This window comes from Nannobrachium achirus (assembly GCF_963921795.1).
Source record: "Nannobrachium achirus genome assembly, chromosome: 16".
In the NCBI taxonomy this organism is placed as follows: domain Eukaryota; kingdom Metazoa; phylum Chordata; class Actinopteri; order Myctophiformes; family Myctophidae; genus Nannobrachium; species Nannobrachium achirus.
The window spans coordinates 12,694,799-12,719,525 of NC_137823.1; the positions used below are offsets into that span (position 1 = coordinate 12,694,799).

Sequence of the window (24,727 nt, forward strand, 5' to 3'; positions counted from 1 at the left end):
CATGTTTTCGTCCGTCTGGGCCTTCATTGGTGTGTATAAATTGATGGTTTGCGTTCCCTTTTTCACAGAGGACAGGAAGGTTAACAGTTGAATGTCAATTTTAATTGATGTGAGAATGAAGACTATCGCCAACACCAACTGGGGACTCCTGAATCGCTGCCCTCCCCACGCTCCTGTCTAGCATCAGGATCTTGAGCTCTGCAATTAGCCTGGTTAGCTCTGCTGTCGCGCCACAGTGTGTCTACGTAGGTGGTGCACCTCTTTCCCTTCCTAACTGTGCCCTGGGTCAGCTCACACAGTGTCAGTTTGCTCACTATGGGTGCCTGACACATGTGACACAGTGCTAAAACAAGCCTCATCGTCATCTCTGTGACCTTGCCTGTGACCCCGGCGAGGTCACCCATTTAGGTCCACGTTTCTGAAGTCACCAACAATTAAGATTATAGCTGCGTTACACCGAATAGAGTCATGGCACAATTAGACAAAGGGAAGTGACAATCTTTGGAAAGTCCATCTTTTTCAAAATATTAAGCTTCATTAATGGTTACTTATTAATGGTTACCCACCGGACACCATAAAGATAACGATAAAGATATGTCGGCGTTAACATCAATTATGACGGCTTTATCGTTGTGGTGCAGACACTGCATCCACTTCAATTGAAAATATTTTTTTTTTATCATTAACGTGGCCGGTGGGAAAGGGCCTTAAGGCCTATATAGGCTCCGAGCCAAAGGGACTAGGCTACATCCTCCCTGAGAATGTCTGTGAACCGGGTCCACAACACAGACACGGGCGGTTCAGCACGACACCCAGACAGGGAGGGACACGGTTCGGGAGGCGGGTTGACACGCGAGGTGACCGACGCCCGCCAGTCGGGCTGCTGCCACCGTTGCGTCCCGCGCGCCGCGCGCCTGGCCTTCGTGCCCGCCTCCCTGGAGCGCCTTTACCAGACCTACTTCCGCCGGCAGCGGCAGGAGACCCTGGCGGTGCTGGCGGCGTTCGCGGCGCTCTTCAACGGCTACGTGGTGCTCATGTGCGCCGTGGTGTACACGGGCGACAAGCTGGCCACGCTGGTGGTGGCGGCGGTGGGGCTGGCGGCGGACGTGGCGCTGTTCGCTCTGTGCCGCCTGCGGAAGCTGCCCTCGGCGCCCGCGGCCCGCGGCGCCGTGCCCTACGTGCTGTGGCTGATGATAGCCGTCCACGTGCTCTGTTACATGGGCCTCAACTACCAGGCCTTCCCCCAGGTAGGAACATTACAGCAAATATAGAGATTATTTTTTATACTTTTTATTGCCATGGTTTCAATTTTACAATATACAATATACATTTCACAATATTTGGAATTTATTTGGACACCTACAACAATATTTAGTATCAAGTTATTTTCAGTCAGTTCTAACCAAAATGGCTATTATCTCAATGTTTTCCTCGCAACATAATCACTAAAATAACGTCACTATCAGGCAGAAACCTTGTATCTCCAAGTTTCAAATGTGTAGTCTTTTGGTAAAGCAAAGCCCTGCTTCATCATACAAGACTGTCGCACAAAACTAGTGAAAACAGCCGATCTACAAGCACACAACTTAGATCTGCTGTTTTCACTAGTTTAGTACATTTTATAGATGATAAATACAAAACGAACGGTTTTGGACACCCAACAACAACGATATAATATAATATAATATGCTATAAATATAAAGTGCTGGGAGTGAAAATTATAATGTAGGGGTGCCTCGGATTAAGAAATTATTTATGGTGTGCCCTGAGACAAAAAAGTTTGGGAACCCCTGCTCTACGCCCCCCAGGCCAGTGACTCTGCAGGCTGGCAGGCCTTCTTCAGCTTCTCCTGCTTCCTGACCCTGCCTCTGGACCTGGTGTCTCTGCTGCTGCTGACCGCTCTGTCCTGCTGCCTGCACACCCTGGTCCTGGGCCTGACCACAGCCCAGAGGCTGACCCACCCCGGCCAGGGTCCCATGCTGGTCAGACAGGTATAAGCACTGTCCTGCTGCCTACACCAGGGTTTCCCAAAGTGGGTGCCGTCGTGGCACACTTGGGTGCCGTGATGCCAGTCCAGGGGTGCCTTAGAATAACCTGATAACATTTGGAATTCATCAATATCACTAGGGATGTCCCGATACCAGAATCGGTACTCGATATTTTGCTCTACTCGTACTCGTCCGATATTGCTCACGGCAGCGCCAGATACCATTTAGTTTCATAAACATGTTGGCAACAACATATCAAAAGTCCCAAGACACAGTGTTGTGTATGTTAGTTCAACTAATGAACAGTGTTTTCACCTTCTCTCACTCTAGGCATGACAACATCATTATTTAAAGCATTTTATTTTGGAGCACCACACACTATTTAAGCACTTGTACAGAAACTTAACTTAGTGAAACAGACCTGATTTGTGACAATGCGTCACAATGTGACCCCAGGCATAGAATCGGCCTCAGGCCTAAATGGGTGGTTAAAATAAATATTGTCTCACTTCTCTCTCTCTCTCTCTCTTTCCCTCTCTCTCTCTCTCTCTCTCTCTCCCTTTCCTTCTCTGTCTTTCCCTTGCTCCCCCCCCCCCTCTCTCCCAGCTCATGGCCAACATGGTGTTGTATGTGTGTGCGGCGGTGCTGGGTGTGATGTCATACTACATGGCGGACAGGAAGTACCGGACGGCCTTCCTGGAGGCGCGCCAGTCTCTGGAGGTCAAGCTGACCCTGGAGGAGCAGAGCACCCAGCAGGTACGTGTCAAAGTGGGCGCCGCGGCACCCTAGGGTGCCGTGACACAACTTGTCCAGGGGTGCCTCGGAAGACTTTGACAATATTTGACTTTGTAAAACCTGAGTTGCCCTACACTTGGTTCGTCCTTTTTCAGCCTACACCGAATCTCTTCAGCAAAGAATTGCAGATCTACAAGCTGAGGGGGTTCCAGGTGGTCCCCCGGAGGAGAGTTGGTGACCAAATGGACTATTAGGGTCGATTCAGAGTCTAATAAGGAGATTATTAGTTCGGTTCGGCACTGTCCAGACCCAAATATGGTTCGCCTCCCCCGGTTCGGGGGGGCGAGTTGTGACTGTGATGCATGCAGAAAGAGAGGCGGCACGTCTATGTGAGCTTGTAGATTAAATGTCTTCGACAGAGCTCGAGCGTGTGTGAGAGTGAGGGAGAGAGTGAGAGAGAGAGAGAGAGAGAGAGAGAGAGAGAGAGAGAGAGAGAGAGAGAGAGAGAGAGACCCCATCTTCATCTGGTGCTGCTATGGAGCTGCTGCTCACTGGACCTCCAGCGTGCAGCTGCGAGGGCCAGTCAGATATGTATCCGTCCTGCTAAGCTCATGTATCGGCCACAAATGTTTTCATGCCATGGACCTCCAATATTTACAAGCGACTTCGGCACTAGCCGTTAAGAAAGTATGAATGGACTCCCCCCGAACCTAAATAATTTTGGGTCGGGGCGCCCTCCCGAACCGAAATAAGTTAGGCTCCTTATTAGACTCTGAATCGACCCTTAGCCTAACTCTTGAGAGTGTACCAAAGTGGACCAAATGAATCCAAAAGGACCCGGAAGGGTCCATTTGGATTCATTTCGTTTCATTTTACACTCTCAAGAGTTATATTAATGTTAAACATCTACAGTACATTACTTAATTTCAAATTTACAACACAATTACAGAATCGGTATTTAATTCACAATCACATTAACCCTGGTGTCCCTAATTTTGGCATGTCAACATTTACAAAGAACGCTCCACAATGCAAAGCGCTGTGATGCTGGAGTCCCTCAGGGCTCTATACTAGAGTTTAGTTTTAGCATCAGTTTAGCATCACGTTGCAGCACATTGTGAGCTTGGTGATTTGCTATTTTCTGCTAAAGGGATGCTGGGGTTTAAGTGGATAAAAGCTCTCTCTGGGCCGTTGGCAGGAGGAACTGTTGCTGTCCATCCTGCCCAAGCACATCGCTGACGAGATGCTGCAAGGAATGAAGAACCAGGCAACCCAGAGCGACGTGCAGCAGCAGCAGTTCAACACCATGTACATGTACCGTCATGAGAACGTCAGGTCAGTACAACATGTACCATCATGAGAACGTCAGGTCAGTACAACATGTACCGTCATGAGAACGTCAGGTCAGTACAACATGTACCATCATGAGAGCGTCAGGTCAGTACAACATGTACCGTCATGAGAACGTCAGGTCAGTACAACATGTACCGTCATGAGAACGTCAGGTCAGTACAACATGTACCATCATGAGAACGTCAGGTCAGTACAACATGTACCGTCATGAGAACGTCAGGTCAGTACAACATGTACCGTCATGAGAACGTCAGGTCAGTACAACATGTACCGTCATGAGAACGTCAGGTCAGTACAACATGTACCGTCATGAGAACGTCAGGTCAGTACAACATGTACCGTCATGAGAACGTCAGGTCAGTAACATGTACCATCATGAGAACGTCAGGTCAGTACAACATGTACCATCATGAGAACGTCAGGTCAGTACAACATGTACCGTCATGAGAACGTCAGGTCAGTACAACATGTACCGTCATGAGAACGTCAGGTCAGTACAACATGTACCGTCATGAGAACGTCAGGTCAGTACAACATGTACCGTCATGAGAACGTCAGGTCAGTACAACATGTACCGTCATGAGAACGTCAGGTCAGTACAACATGTACCGTCATGAGAACGTCAGGTCAGTACAACATGTACCGTCATGAGAACGTCAGGTCAGTACAACATGTACCGTCATGAGAACGTCAGGTCAGTACAACATGTACCGTCATGAGAACGTCAGGTCAGTACAACATGTACCGTCATGAGAACGTCAGGTCAGTACAACATGTACCGTCATGAGAACGTCAGGTCAGTACAACATGTACCGTCATGAGAACGTCAGGTCAGTACAACATGTACCGTCATGAGAACGTCAGGTCAGTAACATGTATGTTCATCTACATGTGTTCTTTGAAGGGATGGAGCTCGAAACAAGGGCCCGCTACAAACTCGATTACAAATGTATTGAGTACCCAGTATCAATACGTTTTGGGCTTATCAAGCTTGTTATCGACCATAGCGGCCCATGACGTCATCTTTAAACAATCAAGACAAGAGGCGATCAAGAAATTATTACAGTACTACTATCCATAATGAATGATTGTTTTAATGATATTTAATGATAATATTTGTTACTTTTGTCAATTGTCATCTTCATAGTTTGGTCAGCCACAAACTCAGTCAAAACAACTGGCCATTAAAAAAAGATAACAGTTCTGTTTCAGAATTTGTCGTCTTTCCAAGAAATATTAGATAACGGCGAATGCCCAGTAGTGGGCTCGATAAAATCCCGGCAATAAGCAGGATCGATGAGGTGCTCATTATTCCACAAAGAACTAGTAGGGATGGAGCTTGTTAATTTGTATTTGCGACCGTCAGGTCGCAGTTACTATCAAAACCTCCACAAACTGTCAGTCCGTCCGTCAGTCAGTCCGTCCGTCAGTCAGTCTGTCTGTCACACGTCACATGTCACACTTTTGCCCTGCTCATATCTCCGCAACCGTTGCCCCGATCCATGCCAGATTTTGCACACACACTCCTTGCCTGCCAACTACAACCTCCAAGGACCCCCGGAGTCCCAGGGACCCCCAGGTCCCTGGGGGACCCCCAGATGTAAAAAATGACCAAATGTGCAAAAATGACCAAATGACCACCCCAACGGGGCTGCTCACGGGGAATTCCCGGGGACCACCGACTCCTGGTGCTCCAGAACGGATGCAAAAGTGGTGGCGCCCCCAGTGGAGGACCCCCTGCCACTGCAGCGTACATAAAATGCCGTAACTCGGGCTAGGAGCGACCGGGAGAGCCGGGGCCGGTACCTATTCGTCCGCCTCGGCGGCGCGGAGACCCCACCTCTCATTTCTCACATGGCCCTCTTCTAGCGCCACCATGTGGCGGATTCTTGCACAACACATTTTTGGACACTGCTCCTACAATTTTTGCCCTAAAATCACTCAAATCGGTACACAGTATGTCTACACTCATGTCATCAACATGGATCTGTCCCATATAGCGCCACCTTCAGGCCGATTTTTTAAAACACATTTTTGGACACTGCTCCTACAATTTTTGCCCTAAAATCACTCAAATCGCTACACAACTATGTCTACACTCATGTCATCAACATGGATCTGTCCCATAGCGCCACCTTCAGGCCGATTTTTTCAAACACATTTTTGGGCACTGCTCCTACAGATTTTGCCCTAAAATCACACAAATCGGTACACACTATGTCTACACTCAGCGCCACCATCAGGCCGATTTTTTTCAACCACATTTTTGGACACTGCTCCTACACATTTTGCCCTAAAATCACGCTGCGACCTGACGGTCGCTTATCTCCCGATTAGGGAGTCTTACTGGTGATAAACTGCAGATTCACTCCCTAGCTTCCATCTTGGCCCATAGCACTTACTGTAGCACTTGCCTACCCTCAATGACCATACATGTAATCCACCGTTTGTCAGCCTTCTGATTGGTCCCTGAGACTCCCTGACTGGCCAACCAGAAAAAACCATTCACTTTTTGCTATCGGGGGTGGAGTTTGTGCAGTGGAGAATGTTGCTTCAGGCTTTCAACAACTGTCCGCACTGCGCGACACGGCGTGCGTCTAGTACGGCCACGCGAGGTGATCGCGATTTCGCTCAATATAATGAATAAGCTTCAACAAACTAGTTCACATGGACCTTATCAATATAACTAAGAGTTACGATTGGGTACATATATTTTAAATGGGCAGAATTACGAAAGCCAGCCTATTATGTGAGGAGAACTATAATCTGGCTGTCATCTTCCTACCCAAGATGCACTGCGCTTTCTCTTTCTATTTCTATTCTCTCTCTGATCCAGAGGATTAAACTAATTAAAACATATATTTTCGGGGGAAAACTACTGTTTTGCTATGTAATTACTGTACCTTTTTCTTCCCTTTTTATTAATATCACGTAGATGTGTTTTTTTGGGTACTTTATATAGCTGTAATGAGGCTATGAAAAAAAGAAAAATCCCATCCACTTCCACTATAAAAGAATCTGCAATGGTGATTCTGTCCCACTGGGATTAAACAAATTAAAACGGGAAACCCCCTGTTTTGCAATGTAACTACTGTACCTTTGTCTTCCCTTTTTATTAATATCACCTAGATGTTTTTCCTTTGGTACTTTAAATTGCAATAATGAGGCAATGAAAATACCCTCTCCCCCCATTCACTGCCACTATAAAAACAATCTGCCCAGGGTCATCTGTACCACCACAGGGCAGAATGGGGCGGGATTTGCAAAGGGGAGAATTTAGATAGCATTTTTATTTTATTCTTTGTTTTTTAAAACGTTCTTTACCGAATAAGGTGCTTGGTCTACCTACGTTTTTCTATGCATTTGATGTATTTGATGTTGATTGATGTATTACCTTGCTTATTGCGACCGTAGGTCGCATTTACTACCAAAACCTCCACCGGCTGTCCGTCCGTCAGTGAGTGAGTGAGTGAGTGAGTGAGTGAGTGTGACTCACTCACTCACTCACGTCACACGTCACACTTTTGCCCTGCTCATATCTCCACAACCGTTGCCCCCATCCATGCCAAATTTTGCACACACACTCCTTACCTGCCAAACTACAACCTCCAAGGACCCCCGGAGCTCCAGGGACCCCCAGGTCCCTGGGGGTCCCCCAGGTGTAAAAAATGACCAAATGTGCAAAAATGACCAAATGACCACCCCAACGGGGCTGCTCACTGGGAATTCCTGGGGACCACCCACTCCTGGTGCTCCAGAACGGATGCAAAAGTGGTGACGCCCCCAGTGGAGGACCCCCTCCACTGCAGCTCACATACAATGCCGTAACTCGGGCTAGGAGCGTCCGGGAGAGCCGGGGCCGGTACCTATTCGTCCGCCAAGGCAACGCGGACACTCCACCCCTCATTTCTCACATGGCCCTCTTCTAGCGCCACCTTCAGGCCGATTTTTAAAACACATTTTTGGCCACTGCTCCTACAGTTTTGGCCCTAAAATCACGCAAATTGCTACACAGTATGTCTACACTCATCCCATCAACATGAATCTGTCCCATATAGCGCCACCTTCAGGCCGATTTTAAAAACACATTTTTGGACACTGCTCCTACAGATTCTGCCCTAAAATCACGAAAATCACTACACAGTATGTCTACACTCATGTCATCAACATGGATCAGGAAGATTTTGGAAAAACTAATTTTTGCCCTATTTGTGGAGATAAGTGACCTACGGTCGCTTATCTCCCGATTAGGGAGTCTTACTGGTTGTAAATCGCTCTGGATTAAGAGTGTCTGCTAAATGCCTAAATTGCAAATTGTACATTTGTGTTCTAGCATCCACTGTGGTTTCTAAACTTTCCAGTATTTATTTTCCAGCATCCTGTTGACTGTGGTTTCTATATTTTCCAGCATTCTGATTGCTAGCATGTAATATTCTATGGGGTTTCTACTATCTATCATTCTGTACACTGTGGTTCCTATACTATCTATCATTCTGTTCACTGTGGTTCCTATATTTCCCAGCATTCTGTTTGCTGACATTGTGGGATTCACTCAGCTGTCCTCAGCCTGTAGCGCTCAGGAGCTGGTCAAACTGCTGAATGAACTGTTCGCTCGCTTTGACAAACTGGCAGCGGTGAGTTGATCTGTAGCACATACTGTACCTTTCTGATTCTTTTCTTTTCTTTTCTTTTCTTTTCTTTTCTTTTCTTTTCTTTTCTTTTCTTTTCTTTTCTTTTCTTTTCCAATGACAACCACATTCACCACCAGCTAGGAGTTACGAAAATAACAATGCAGTATTGTTTTCAGGGAGTGCATTTGAACAGCATGAGAATAATCTATACTGTAAGGTTATTGCTCATCTTTATTCATGTATTTCATATGGATTTACTTGCATAACATTCATCATGACACATGTTTTTTTATTCATAAGGGACTGTCTCAGCTCTTGATAAGGACTAACACCGTATAGACTACAGATAATCAAGTGTTAAGCTAATACTGTTGTTTCCTGTTGAGATTGGCACATTTCCTGGGGCAACCTTCCAAGATCACACATGTCACATGTCACTTTTTTTTTCTTTTTTACTCTCAAAAAAGAGGTACATTTGAAACTACATTGCAGTGCACATCATGGGGTGATCACTGCTTGCCTCTTGTGAATTGTTTTATTTTTATTTTGTTTATTTTCTTTTTATTCCGTTGCCGAGTGAGGTCAGCAGACAAAGTGAGTGGTCATGTATAATTATGCGTCTTTGTGAATAGAATCAATCAGTCAATCAATGTTTAAAAGGCTCTCCTCTGGTGCAGGAACACCACCAGCTGAGGATCAAGATCCTAGGAGATTGTTACTACTGTATCTGTGGTCTCCCTGACTACAGAGAAGACCACGCTGCCTGCTCCATCAGGATGGGGCTGGCCATGGTGGACGCCATCTCGTGAGTTACCCAGAGAATCACTTCCAACTTCCATGGGATGTTTCACTTTCAAACATGTTTTGGGTCATTTTCTCCCAGCTGGCTTTTGTGATCACCTCAGAACTATATATAGGCTATATACTTATATCTAAATTATTTTTAGCATATGAAGGGGGCTTCATATGCAAACCCATTGTAATAATAAATACATAAAAATACAATAAAATAAAATGGATAATTAATTAATTGTCTCATTAACACGGCAACTCACGTATATTAGAAGGATTATATCAGTCACCAGAACCAAGGACAGGTGTTTTCGATGTTAAAATAGAATTTGAAGTTTTGAAGACTTGAGAATATCAAATATCTAAATACTGAATCAAGCAACTTAAAGGAGCTATTGTCAACTTTTTCATTGTAGGGCCGACACTTTGTTTACATCCTAGTCTATAGACTAGAATGTAAACAAAGTGTCGGTCTGACAATGGCCAAAATGATTATTTTATCATTATTTTACGCTTTTTGTGGTCATTTTTGAATAGAAACACATATATGAAGCTTATTTTTTAATAAAGTATTTTCGAAACATTATTTTTATTTTAGCATCCGTTTTTCAAGAAAAAGTTGACTATAGCTCCTTTAACTCTCCCCACGCTTTGAACGTTCACGTTCGCCCCAATTCGCAAGACCTCTCCGCCAATACGGCGCTCGTTCGGTTCGTTCGTCTGATGACTGTAAGCTGATGAGGGGTCGCGTGGCCGTGTACTGTAAACACATTTTCCGCGGTGATGGTGTAAAAAATCCATTATGCGTTAACATCAACGGAGAACAATTCACTTCCTTGTTGATTTCTCTGGCTCTGAGGCGCTGTGGCCAGTGACTGGTCTTCTTCTTCTTCAACACATAACAGGCAAATTCACATTCATTCTCGCATGACGCCGCCCTCTGCTGCCTGGCAGACCAAAGTGCACTATTGCACAACCCAAAAAAATAAAAATAAATAAATAAATGTCTGTCTGTCTGTCTATCTACTATAACGTCGCAAAGGTAAGCCGCTTTTTGATGGCACCAGACCCAATAAATAAATAAATAATCTGGCAGTAGGAGAGTTAAGCAACGATCCAGGTTGTTCACAAAAGCCTTAGTAGACGTTAAAAAATTACCCCCCCAAAGAATGTTAAAGTGAAATATCCCTTTAACCTATAGGGTTATAGGTTACTAAGCTGACCAGTCCACTGCAGTATTTTATTTGGGTAGTCATTTATGAAGAGCCCAGATATTGTTCTTTCTGATGCAGTTTGTCCCTACCACCTGTTGGCTGAAGCGCACAGACGTCTCCTTACCTGTTACTAAGCTGTGCTTGTCCCTCCAGCTACGTGCGTGAGAAGACGGGGACGGACGTGGACATGCGCGTGGGCGTGCACACGGGCACGGTGCTGGGCGGAGTCCTGGGACAGAGGAGGTGGCAGTTTGACGTCTGGTCCACCGACGTCACCGTCGCCAATAAGATGGAGTCTGGAGGCATTCCTGGGTACATGAGGATGGATGAGTTTATCTCAGATGTATCACAGCTATTACTCAAAACGGACTAAAATACCGGTCCACACCCTAGTTCGTTTTCAGGCCAAGGACCCCTTAGTTGAGAAAGAGATGAAGCAGGGACCCCCACAACCACAATAGATCTGCTATTTTTGGCTACAGTTCTCACAACTAGGGTACAAGTTGTTAATATAAAAAGGATTGGAAGATTTGGAGGACCCCCTGTCGTAACTCTGAGGACCCCCTAGGGGTCCCGGACCCCCTGTTGAAAACCCCTGCCCTAGTCTAAGGCAGGGGTGTCCAAAGTTCGGCCCGGGGGCCAAATACGGCCTGCAGTTTCATTCCTAAATTGTATTATAAACGGCCCGCCAGCACCCTCAAACAAGAATACTTTTCCCAGAGTATAATTTGTCGGAATTGTTTCTTGTTCTCTCATTCTGAAGTCTGGTTACATGTGGTAATGTGGGTTATTTTTATTTTGTTCAGAGTAGACACCTGACAAAAGAACATTGATATTAAATATTGATGAATTGTGATGCATACTGTATGAATGTGACTTACCGGTAGCTACTTATGTATATTTTGTCAGGAGATATAGTATTAGTCAGCCTTTGGGTGTTTTAATATTTGCTAATGCGTCCTCCTTTGAAAGAGTTTATTTCTGCATGTGCGTGCGTTTCATCTCATAATACATGCATTCTTCTCTTCCATAGGCGAGTGCATATCTCTCAGAGCACCATGGAGTGTCTCCAGGGAGAGTTTGAGGTGGAGGCGGGGAACGGAGGAGACCGGTGTGAGTACCTGCTGGAGAAAGGCATCGACACCTACCTGGTCCAGGTTCCTCAACACGCCTCCAAAACCAACGGGCTCAGTGGGACGGTGTGTGTCCCGTGGCTATGTCATGTCACTCCTTCTGTCGATCCTTTTGAACGACGCAGGCCCTAATTTATTAGGGCACGGTCACACATACTCTTCAGAAGTGTCAGCGTTCACTTTCATTCTATGAGCGTTTAGCAGCTAAAGCGTGAGCTTGCTACATTTTGACACAAGGCTTTGTATGTGTCTGAAGTGTGCAGTTCAACATTGGTGAACTTTTACCGGGCGTGAAAACCAATAGCAAAGAAGCCCTGCGGTTGACCACCTGGCGGCCATTCCACTTGTAGTTTTATTTCAGTGAGCCGACCACTTCAACTCAAGTAAAAAAAAAAAAAATACATATCAGAAAACTGAAACTGAAAGAAAGAAATGCGTAATTGATGCTTTTTTCATCTCGGCATGCGTTGTACAGGGCTTCTGAGGGAATGACGACCCTTATACTGAAGCAAAATTACACGAGAGGGTGTAGGCCTATGTTATCATGAATATCGTTGCTGCAGGAACAAGCCGAAGGCTTATACCAGTTACCCTTAAAAAACACGTCAACTTCTTTTCATTGTAATTAAGATATTCGATAGAAATTTCTACATTTTTAATGCCACATTTACAGTAGCAACTATGTCCCTGAACTTCACATGAAACTGCTAGCGTAGCCGCTTACAAGGCAACGCCTATACGAAAACAATGATAGCGAACCGGCAGCTTTTTTGCGACCACCACAGCTGATTTCTTTGTTTGATGAGACCTGTTCCATATATGCTCAATATCACCACGGGTAGATAGCTATTTCAACGAATCCGATTGCTTCGTCGGAACTACAGTAGGCCTACCTGTTACTTTGTTCCCTTAATCCAGGGGTTGGCAACCATTCTGACATGAAGTGCCACAGTTTTTGATTGATAAAACATCAGCGCCAGGGATTATGTTATTCCCTCTGACTATGGGATTGTGGGTGGCATGTGATTGGGCATGAGAACATGTATATGTATGTACCGTCATTTCCTGCCCATTCATTCAGTAAACATGGTTGCACCGCTCATCCTCTCCTGTGTGTGATTTACAGTTCCTCCTATCTAAACTGGCGTGGTGGCAGCGGCGATTGGACTTACGTCTCAGGCCGAAAAAGGAGTTATTTAACAGTCTTATGATAGACGATCGCACGGTGGATTTCAGTCTGCCGTCAGAACGCGAGAGGATTTAGAGCGCAACATAGCCTAATATGGCAACGTCACTCAGAGCGCCAAAGCAATGGTGCTTAACCAAGATAGAGAACGTGAACTCTTTTGAGAACTGGCGACAGAATCTACTGTATACGCTGTTACTGGACAATGAATTCGCTCCTTTCCTTGTGGACGGCGCAGCGTGGGAAAAGAAGACGAGAGCATCTCCGCACCGAGGCTTCACTGACGACGGGGACGAGGTGCCCCGCCCCCAGCGGCGGACAAAGGAACAGAAAGTAAGCATGCTGGAATTGATGCTGGGGCAAATAGCCAATTATTGCCCTGTGATCTCACGTCAAAGTATAGTTAAAAACTCTACTTCCATTGACAGTATATGGCAAGCTATACGCCAGCATTATGGATTTCAGTGCACAGGAGCTCATTTCATTGACTTTGCTGCTATTAAATTGGAACCTAATGAAAGACCAGAAGACTTATTTCAGCGCTTAATGGCTTTTGTGGAGGATAATATGCTGCACAAAGACTCTGGAATCAGTCACATGGGAGAAGTTGTGACAGAAGATGAGGAGCTCTCGCCATCACTGGAGAACTTTATTGTGCTTACATGGCTCCGCTTGCTGCATGAGGAGCTGCCCAGACTTGTGAAGCAACGGTATGGCACAGAGCTACGTTCACGCACACTTGCATCCATTAAGCCAGAGATTTCGCAGGCTCTTGATTCCCTGTTAAATGAACTACAGGCGTCAGAGGACGCAAGGGCTATGCGCACAGCTGTCTCTGAATTTTCTAGGTCTGGTTCTAGATTTTCTAGCTCTAGATTTTCCAAGCCAAGACAGATGAGTCAGGGTCCGAGGAGGAGGGTGTGCCCTCTCTGTAAGGAGGCCAGAAGAGCTGATGAACACTTCTTGAGCACGTGCCCTTTTCTGCCCCCGGAGGACAAAAAGTTCATGGCAAGGACACGGCAGGTTACGGGGGAGCTGAGTGAGTCTGAGGGCGAGTCAGACAACTTTGCTGGTGAAGAGATGACTGCAGCCAGTGTTGTCCAGCGTGTGGTCATCAAGGCATCCCCGTATCTGGACACCTTTCACGGTCATCTAGCTGTAAGGCTCACTATTGACAGTGGCGCCACAGGGAATATGATGAAGGCATCATGCGCTACGAGACTGGGCGTCACCGTTACAAAGACCACACAGTTGGCCCATCAGGCTGATGGCTCCTCTCCACTGAAAGTAGTGGGGGAGGTAAGAACATGCTTTCAAAGAGGCGGGCAGAACTTGTACTTTGAAGGCCTCGTCGTGGAGAACCTTGATTCTGACATCTTGGCTGGGATCCCGTTTATGGTGAAGAATGACGTTTCGATCAGGCCAGCCAAATATCAGGTGTGTGTGGGTGAAAACACCTACTATTATGGCAACCAGCACAAAGGCGACAGACATGCGGTGCGGCGTGCACACGTACTCAGTGCACCTGACAAGTCTACAGTATGGCCGGGGAAGTACATCGAGCTTGACCTGCCGGCCGACCTATGTGACGTGGAGGGCGAGTTGGCAGTCGAGCCGCATGTAGACGAAAGACACACACACCAGTGGCTTGCCCCAGCGCTGCTTCAAGGCGTGGCAGGGAAGATCCGAGTCCCTAACCTCACCAGGGAGCCACAGTTGATCCAGAGACATGACCACATATGCCGCGTCAGAGCTACATTCGCACCAGCATGTGAGGATGTTTCACTACCAGCCGAAACTCCTAAGAATAGCCTTAAGCCTAAATCTGCACCCTTTGCTGAGCTTGTAGCTTTGGACCCAGACAACATTATGTCCCCTGCAATCAGAGACAAGTTTCTGGCATTGCACAGGGAGTTTGACTCTGTGTTTGACCCACAGTTCAAAGGGTACAATGGTGCTGTGGGCCCCTTTCAAGCCAATGTGAATATGGGGCCTGTGCAACCCCCGCAGCGTAAAGGCAGGGTCCCGCAGTATTCCAGGGGTCAGTTGCAGGAGCTTCAGGCCCAGTTTGACAATCTGGAGCAGATGGGCGTCTTCAGAAAGCCTGAGGATGTCGGCGCTGCAGTGGAGTATGTCAACCCATCCTTTCTGGTTAAGAAGGCAGGAGGCGGCTCTCGCCTTGTCACAGCATTCGCGGATGTTGGCCGGTACAGTAAACCTCAACCATCACTTATGCCTGACGTTGACTCCACCTTACGGTTGATTGCGCAGTGGAAGTACATTATTGCTACGGATCTCACAAAGGCCTTCTATCAAATTCCATTATCCAGAGACTCTTGGAAGTACTGTGGAGTGGTTACACCGTTTAAGGGTGTTCGTGTGTATGTGCGCTGTGCCATGGGCATGCCGGGGTCGGAGACAGCGTTGGAGGAGCTGACATGCAGGGTGTTCGGGGATCTTCTGGAGCAAGGCCACATAGCCAAAGTTGCAGATGACATGTACTGTGGCGCAAACTCTCTTGATGACCTGTTGGCCGTCTGGAGGAGGGTGCTGTCAGCCCTGCAGCATTGTGGGCTGAAACTTGCCGCCACCAAGACCACCGTAGCACCCGTACAGACTTCCATCTTAGGCTGGGTGTGGCGTCAGGGTACCATCCGTGCCACCCCTCACCGTGTGTCTGCCCTGGCCGCGTGCCCGCCCCCAAAGACTGTGACTGAGATGCGTTCATTCATTGGGGCGTACAAGGTGTTGGCTCGTGTACTCAAAAACTGTGCTACCACACTGGCACCACTTGATGATGTGGTTGCTGGCAGAGACTCAAAAGATGTGATCCAGTGGTCTGACGAGCTGCTATGTGCTTTTAGTAACTCCCAGAAGGCCTTGTCCTCAGCTCATGCCGTTACATTGCCGCGACCTGCTGACCAGCTATGGATTGTTACTGATGGTGCTGTCAGGGACCCAGGTTTGGCAGCTACGCTGTATATCACCTGTAAGGACACTGTGAAAGTCGCTGGATACTTTAGTGCTAAGCTGCGTAAAAATCAGGCCTCCTGGCTGCCCTGTGAGGGTGAGGCCTTGTCAATAGCAGCAGCAGTGAAGCACTTTGCTCCCTACATTATTCAGTCATCTCAGAGGACATGTGTTCTGACAGACAGCAAGCCATGTGTCCAGGCCTTTGAGAAACTGTGTAGGGGTGAGTTCTCAGCAAGCCCTCGTGTCACATCGTTTCTGTCAACAGCCAGCCGGTACCAGGTGCACGTGCGGCATGTGGCGGGGGCATCGATTTTACCGTCTGACTTTGCCAGCCGCAATGCAGCAGAGTGTGACAATCCAACGTGCCAGATTTGTACATTTGTGCAGGTGGCTGCAGAGTCTGTTGTGCGCCAGGTGAGCACTGAGGACATTATGCGAGGAGCGCAGAAGCTGCCGTTCACCTCTAGGTCAGCGTGGCTGGCTATACAGTCTGAGTGCTCAGATCTCAGACGCACGGGCGCTCATCTCCGTCAGGGCACACGACCGTCAAAGAAGCTGACGAACGTGCGGGATGTGAAGCGTTACTTGAATGTGGCCACGTTGTCCAGGGACGGCCTCTTGGTTGTCCGCCGCCACACTCCTCTTGCAGCATCAACAGAATGCATTGTAGTGCCGAGGGCTGCTCTAGATGGTTTACTCACTTCTCTCCATATTAAGCTTGACCATCCGTCCACCCACCAGTTGAAAACCATCGTGCAGCGTTACTTCTATGCCTTGGACATGGATGCTTCTGTTCAACGTGTAGCTGATGGGTGCCATCGATGTGCATCCCTGAAAAAGGCCCCGGCGTTCATGCTTGACCAGTCTACGTGTCACCCACCCGAGGTCGTTGGGGCCGCCTTCGCAGCAGATGTGTTTAGACGTGAACGCCAATTCATTCTTGTCGTTCGAGAATGCGTGACATCCTTCACACTAACCTCCATTATTGAGAATGAACGCTCAGAGACACTCAGAGATGCTCTACTTCGCCTGTGCGTAGGCGTGTGTCCACTTGATGGGCCCTTTGCAGTAATCAGAACTGACCCAGCTCCAGGGTTTGCTGCGTTGGAAGGAGATGAGGTTCTCGCCACGCACAGGCTGGTCGTGGAAGTGGGCAGGGTTAAGAACATCAACAAGAATCCGGTGGCTGAGAGAGCTATTCAAGAACTGCAGGGTGAGATCTTACGCATTGAGCCTAATTGTAAAGCTGTCACACCCCTGCTGCTCTCCGTCTCCACGGCCCGCTTGAACAGCCGGGTCAGGTCACGTGGGCTGGCTGCCCGTGAGATGATGTTCCAGCGGGATCAGTTCTCTCATCAGCAGTTACCAGTGGATGACCAGGCTCTCATCAGAGAACAGCAGTCGCAGCGTGTGGCCAACCACCCTTACAGCATGAGAGCGAAAGCACCATCCGGCCGTGCAGGTGCGCCAGTATCCCTCCAACCAGGAGACCTGGTGTACCTATATGGGGATCGGAACAAGTCAAGAGCCCGTGACAGATACCTGGTCGTCAGTGTTGATGGAGCATGGTGTAACATCCAGAAGTTTACGGGTAATCAACTGCGCCGTACCTCCTACAGAGTCAGAGTGAGTGATTGCTACAAGGTGAGGGACCAGTCTCCTGTCACGGAACCAGTGGACGCTGGCCTGTCGTCCGATGAGGATCCTGTGGAGTCTCTACGTGGCCCTGATATTCCACCGGCCATAGCAGAGCCGCCCCTGTCACCCCAGTATCATGGTGGCACGTCAGCAGACGTGCCTGAGACATGTGAAATGGACCAGTCAGTGGAGAGTGTGCCTCCTCCTGAGGCTGAGAGAGAGGTGACAGTGCCTCGCAGGTCGGGGCGTCAGACCAGAGAGCCAGATAGGCTGAGATATTATTGGTGAATGGACAATGCACAAGTTGGGGTGTTATTTAAAAAAAAAAAAAAAAAGAGAAAAAGGGTGGCGCCAGGGATTATGTTATTCCCTCTGACTATGGGATTGTGGGTGGCATGTGATTGGGCATGAGAACATGTATATGTATGTACCGTCATTTCCTGCCCATTCATTCAGTAAACATGGTTGCACCGCTCATCCTCTCCTGTGTGTGATTTACAGTTCCTCCTATCTAAACTGGCGCAGGATGCTTAATAGACTCACAGAGCAATAGCCCACCTATGTCCCAGACCCCCCCCCCCCCCCCCCCCAATTAGAATTAGGAGTTAGAATTATGTGCAGTTTGTTTATAGATGTGAGGGGGACTTCATAACCCATTTAGAACGGGTACACATGTGAAAATAGCAGATATACATTTAGCTATTTTTGAAAAATCGTGAAAATTTGAATTTTGACCTGATTCTATAAGTGTCTTTTAAATCCTTCCAAGGTTTTTTGAAAAACCTATGTTTCTATGTCAGCAATCTGGCAAGCCATCGTCAAAGAAGAGACTACTATGTCAGTGGTTCTCAAACCTTTTCATGTGAAGGACCCCCAAACTGATATTTATTTGGCCACGGACCCGCATCTCAAAATATCTAGTGCCAGGGACCACCCAGAAGCAAAATTTTAGTTACAAACGTTCGCTTTAAAAATACATAAATTCAAAGATTTGTACACATTTTCACAACTTTTTCAAAAATAGCAGATCTACAAGCTCGCAGCGCGGCACTCGGTGCCATTTACCGCAAGAGAAAACCTCTCTCACACACTTATGCCAGTGTGCGAGTGATCACCCTCTCCTGTGCCATTGTTGGCACCTAAGGTTGCCTACCCCTGCCTTAATCGTAACTCTCTTTCCCTGAGCTCATGTGTCATGTTTCCTCCCTCTTCCTCCAGAAACCAAGCACGCTGTCCAATAGAAACTCAAACCAGTTGATCAACACCACGGGAACCAATGGGAACGCTGCATCGAGCCACGCTACGCCCACCGAGCCTAAACAGGAGGTAAATTATGATGGAGTCGTAAAGTACTTTGATTGAGAGAACTTAGAGAAAAACCTGTCATTAAGTTGAATTTGTGCTCTGAGAGAGTGCTTTTTCTTTTCTTGAGTTTTTCCCACACACTGTGTGTGTGTGTGTGTGTGTGTGTGCGCGTGTGTGTGCGTGTGTGTGTGCGCGTGCGCGTGTGTGTGCGCGTGTGCATGTGTGCGTGTGGGTGCGTGTGGGTGCATGTGTGTGCGCGAGCATGCATGTGTGTGTGCGTGTGTGCGTGCGTGCGTGCGTGTGTGCGTGCGTGCGTGCGTGTGTGTGTGCGTGTGTTTGTGTGTGTGTGTGTGTGTGTGTGTGTGTGTGTGTGTGTGTGTGTGTGTGTGTGTGTGTGTGTGTGTGTGTGTGTGTGTGTGGCCCGTGCAGCCGGTGACGCCCCAGAGGAGTAAGAGCCAGGAGGAGGATCAGATCAACAGACGACTGCACCAGGAGCTGATAGAGAGAGAACAGCAGCAGATGTAAGACATGTCCTCACTGTCTGTCACATGAAAACCTTGGAGGTCCACAGGGGCGGACTGGGCATCTGGCATACCGGGCATAGTGGTGGTGGGCCTGTAGGCCCCTGGGACCCCCCAAAAAAAGATTATTATTATTATTTTAAAAATATTTTTGCCACCACTTTAGGCAAACAGTACTTTTTGGGCTGGGCCTCCATTAAGTGGAGAGGACCAAATGGCCAATCCTTCAGTAGCCCACAAAGCACATCACATGAGTGGCCCACTGGCTTGTCTATCATCTGAATACCGGCCTAGTAGCCCAATAAAGGGCTTTGCACACAGGACCGTTGAGTTTCTTTCCGTTTGCTGCATGATTAAAACGCATTGGATTTGGTGTGCAAGGCTGTGCGGAATCCACACTGCGGATCCAAAAAAGAGTAATAAAAGGAGTCAATGAGTTTTTACCGCATGCGACAAGACACAGGAATCGAACTGGGTTAGATCGGGAAAAAACGCACTTGCCGCAGCCACCTGCCGCATGGCAAATTCAGAGCCGGTGTGCATGAGGTCATAGAGAATCTTTGCTTTGTTTTGAAAAAATGAAATCGTCAGTTTTTTCCGTGCGGATAAACGTGCCTATCTGCAAAGGGCTTTACAGGCTACTGTGGCCGAGGAGTCCCACCCAAACATTTAACAGCATACAAGCCCACACCACGCCGCTGCCTTGATGCATTGTGGGCTTGTAGATCTTCCATGTTCGGTTTGCGCCGGTTGTGTTGGGCCAGTCTGGGCCAGGATGTCCAGTTCCATTACTTGCTTTTCCAACACGCTGATAACACTGGCGCCTGTTATATGGAGCCAAGGGGAGCAACGGCTCCCCCAGATCTGCCGCCCCCCCCCCCCCCCCCCCAGGAATATTGCGTGCCGATCAAACAACGTGAAGCGCTTTTGCGCACTTATTTAATTATTTATTTAGCGTCAGACCCTAGCTCTGGCTTCACTTACTGCACGTTAACACGTACGTCCTTTAAGTAGACCTAAAAATAAAAGTAGTGTGTTGACTAATCATTACAAGTGTCTCTTATTTCTCTTATTTTGAAATCCGATTTTAGAGGAAGTCCGTCTTAACCCAGCTGCCATGACACTCGAAACTCTAGTGTAACTAAGTAAACACGGACCCACGTGGATTAAAAACAATATATTATAGCCACAGTTCATATTTACGATAGGATATTTAAACCATGCTGTGACTTAAACAAGAACACACTTTGGAAATACGGCACGTTAACCTCTCGGAATCTCCGTAGCAGCATACAGTATTATGTGAGTAGAGCATCTCATCTGTCTCTCTGTCTGTGTCTCTCATGCTGGTTTATGTCGCATCACAAGGCTTTCACGTTGTGGGAGCAGAGCTTGCAGCTCCAATAAAACGCTTGCTGTGCAGTTATCAGGTGCAAAAGACGAGATCGCCCATCGCCGACGTCTTTTCTCTTTACTAGGCTATTATTTATATTGTCTTGCATGAGCAACTACGAGGTTTGCACTGTGCAGCATATCTTGATACAATCTGCCATAGTTCTCCATCTATTCATCATTGCTTTTAAAAATGGCACTGTTTAATGTGCAGCTCTGAAAGGCTTGCATAGACCTAGTGTTCTATTTATTTGGTCATGTCAGAGCCTATTAAAAAAAGGTGCACCAAGCAACATATCCAGGTCCTCCCCTGAAGCCCCAAAGACACCCGAAAATGACTTAATAAAGGACGACTTTATAACAGCAAATGACCGATTTTCGCGCAATAAAAGAAAAAAAAAAAAAAAAAAAAAAAAAAAAGATTCCAGGATTTGTGCTCCCCCTAGTGGGGACAGAGTTAGGCGCCGGTGGCTGATAACCCCTACTTACATGCATCTCCCTCTTTTGCAGCATGAAGGAGCACGGCTTCAACACGGTGTCTTTGCGCTTCGTGGACAGGGAGCTGGAGAGGCTGTACTCCTCAGAGAGGGAGGGCCGCAGCGGGGTGGCCTTCTGCAGCTGCTGCCTGGTGCTGCTGTTCATCACCGCCATGGAGGTCCTTATAGACCCACTGTGAGTTTATTGCGAACATAGGTTGCAAGTTTAGTATGTGAACAGAATGGTTTTGCCAATCTGACATCATGCTCTGGCTTCACTGTGATGTCACACTAACAGAATCCCTTTTATGCCCACATATGGAGTTCCCTGATGTCATCAATATTAAGCCCATATCTAACAGGACTTCATATAGGAATGCCCCTATATGGAGGCCACATCGGCCACATACCACACTAACGGCTGGTTCTACAGACAGCGATCTCCATGTATGGGCATTGTTAGGTATTTTCTTCTTCTTCTTTCGTGTATCATTGTCCTTGATGATTGGTTGGCGACATTTTATTTCTCAAGATTTCTTGTTACTTAGAGGAGGCCATGGGGCTGGTTGTCGTCTTCTCCCCCTTGCTGACGTCGCCTTAGGCAGGGTTTGAACCACTCACCTTCTTGTTGTGGTTTATATCATCTTTTTATCAATTCATATTGATGACCAACCGACCACCTGACCCTAAGGCACAGCTCGTGACTGTGTCATGCTTTAATGTCATGTACCATACCCACAAGGTCTCTGTCTGGTAGAAATGAGGCCTTATCTACTGCCATGGAGCCTGTAACTAAAACAATGAAAATTGTTTTGGTTTATAAGGTTCAGCCTGGGACATCTGGTGTCATCCAGACACCAGCAAGGACATCTCTTCACCCAGGAATCTACTGTATATGGACTCTTTGTCTTGTCATTTGTGGACAAGAAACATCCTATGAACTGTTGAAACGTCATCCACTGACTGACCAAATGACCATACTTATACTCATGTCAAAACATCATTTGTCAGACAGAGCACGAACCATTGAACCATTATTTCTCTACTGTACCTGTCTTGAATTCTCTTTCTCCATAGTAAACATTCCATTCTCACTCTGAACCACTCTCCTGTCTTATTTCTTTGTGATGGATTATTGTATCTCATAGGGGAATAAGAAGGTGTTGTTGTTTACAAATAATATATTTATCAGGCATAAAAGGGCATGATGTCAGATGTCATAGACATCATAGGACTTTAACATAACGAATAACTGAGTAAGCATGTTTGGGCTCTCACAGCATTTCTCCATACACTACATGGGTCTCCATATATGGGTAACTGGTCCGATACACATCACTGGCCAGATGGCCAAGAATTGGTGCAGACTTGCCCTTTAGGGCGAGGTCGCATGTCGCCCTGAGGCGTCTTACTAGTACATTAATATTGGACTGTACCACCGTAGCATGGAGCTATACATTAATACTGGACTGTACCATCACAGCATGGAGGTATACATTAATATTGGACTGTACCATTACAGCTCGAAGGTCGCTACCCGATTCCGGCTAAGCGGCTGAAGATGGATGGATGGACCCCTGGTCTATGGTCTGAACTGATGTGTCTATGTGTTTCTGTACAGGCTGACAGTGAACTACGTGACTCTGGCCATAGGAGAGGTGTTGCTTCTCATCCTGACCATCTGCTCCCTGGCTGCTGTCTACCCCAGGGTGAGAATGATTACTGTAGAGCAGGGGTCTTCAACGTTTTCAGTCCAAGGACCCCTTAGTTGAGAGAGAGATGAAGCAGGGACCCCCACAACCTTATCATAGATTCCATATAGTTTCATTGTTTGACAGCACAATCATCAGTGTGTATTTTGGATTCATGTAAATTTGTGTTTTCAGATACAGTGTTTAACCACTTGAACGTCAATACTTAACTTGACATTTCACTCTGTACTTAGTCTGCTCTTTTCCCCCTCTACACCAAATCTCTTTGCCGAAAATAGCCGATCTAAAAGCTGCACAACGCCTCGCAGCGTGAGGCGTTGTGAGCTTGTAGATCTGCTATTTTTTCAGAATATGGACGCTAGGAAGTGGTTAATTAATATAGAAAAGGAGAAAAAGGTTTCTATCACACAAAGATTTGGAGGACCCCCTAGAGGTCCCGGACTCCCTGTTGGAGACCCTTGTTATAGAGATAAAGAACAGTCTACCAGTGTACAACAAAGTACAAAATATCAGAGAATAATGTATACGTGTAATCAGCTAGTGCAAGTCTATCCACAGCTTTCCAACATCCCATCGTGCATTGCGCAGAAGGCGAGCGGCATTTCCGGCATCGCAGCCGAGTGTGATCTACAAGTTCACAAAGGTTGCATCTGCAATGCAACGTGAGCTTGTATGTCTGCTGTTAACCGTAAGTGTCCTGCAGATAATGCTACTGTAAAGTCTTGTGGAAACAGGTGGATAAAGATGCGTTTCAACCACTGACACCTTCTAGTTCACCAGTATTTCCCCCTAGTCTAAACCAAATCCTTTCCAAGGAAATAGCCAATCTACAGTAAGACAATCTGACAATCTGCATGTGTGCGTGTGTGCACGCTAACCCTGTGTGTGTGTGTGTGTGTGTGTGTGTGTGTGTGTGTGTGTGTGTGTGTGTGTGTGTGTGTGTGTGTGTGTGTGTGTGTGTGCGCGTGCGTGTGCTTCTACGTGACAGAGGTTCTCTAGGCGTCTGGCGTCTTTCTCGATGTGGATCGATCAAACACGCTGGGCGAGGAACACATGGGCCGTGGCCGCCATCTTTGTTCTCACCATGGCTGAGATCGCTGACATGGTGAGACTGTAACCGTTAGAGAGAGAGAGAGAGAGAGAGAGAGAGAGAGAGAGAGAGAGAGAGTGTGTGTGTGTGTGTGTGTGTGTGTGTGTGTGTGTGTGTGTGTGTGTGTGTGTGTGTGTGTGTGTGTGTGTGTGTGTGTGTGTGTGTGTGTGTGTGTGTGTGTGTGTGTGTGTGTTAGAGGTGTGCATTGGGACTGCCCTCACGATTCAATTCCCGATCTGATTCAATTCTACGATAGGGCCTACATTGTGAATTTGCAATGCATCAGACTTGGCACAGTTTTCATCAATATGAAAATAATCAATATACAAGCAGTCAGATATACTGAACAACATATTGTTTTAGAATGATTATATATACATATAATTATATAAAGTATTATAATTAAATAAAATTATATTTAGGCTTTGATTATTGATTGTCACCTTGCTGCGTGCATGCATGTGTGCGTGCGTGTGTTTCCTTCTTCTCACATCTCCTCAATGTCTTCCATGTGTGTGACTAACCAGTTCCCCACGGGGTCCATTAGAGTGCTTTAGTCGTCCGTGTCACTGCCTGTCGGCTCATTTG

The 24,727-nt window shown here is 47.0% G+C and overlaps 1 protein-coding gene across 1 annotated transcript in view; it reads left to right on the plus strand.

Moving 5' to 3' along the window:
* Positions 1 to 860: 860 nt before the first annotated feature.
* The window catches only part of LOC308300794 (adenylate cyclase type 3-like), a gene marked incomplete at its 3' end in the record, with an annotated part of 38,708 nt that continues 14,841 nt past the window's right edge, over positions 861 to 24,727 (plus strand). Inside the window, exons 1-13 of the mRNA XM_080744694.1 lie at positions 861 to 1,247; positions 1,809 to 1,991; positions 2,595 to 2,744; positions 3,922 to 4,058; positions 8,599 to 8,710; positions 9,385 to 9,512; positions 10,867 to 11,025; positions 11,747 to 11,912; positions 18,862 to 18,969; positions 19,396 to 19,469; positions 21,372 to 21,533; positions 22,959 to 23,046; positions 24,038 to 24,154. Coding sequence (XP_080600820.1) covers positions 1,035 to 1,247; positions 1,809 to 1,991; positions 2,595 to 2,744; positions 3,922 to 4,058; positions 8,599 to 8,710; positions 9,385 to 9,512; positions 10,867 to 11,025; positions 11,747 to 11,912; positions 18,862 to 18,969; positions 19,396 to 19,469; positions 21,372 to 21,533; positions 22,959 to 23,046; positions 24,038 to 24,154 — 1,797 coding nt within the window. The 5' untranslated portion in view covers positions 861 to 1,034. The remainder of the gene's footprint in view (positions 1,248 to 1,808; positions 1,992 to 2,594; positions 2,745 to 3,921; positions 4,059 to 8,598; positions 8,711 to 9,384; positions 9,513 to 10,866; positions 11,026 to 11,746; positions 11,913 to 18,861; positions 18,970 to 19,395; positions 19,470 to 21,371; positions 21,534 to 22,958; positions 23,047 to 24,037; positions 24,155 to 24,727) is intronic.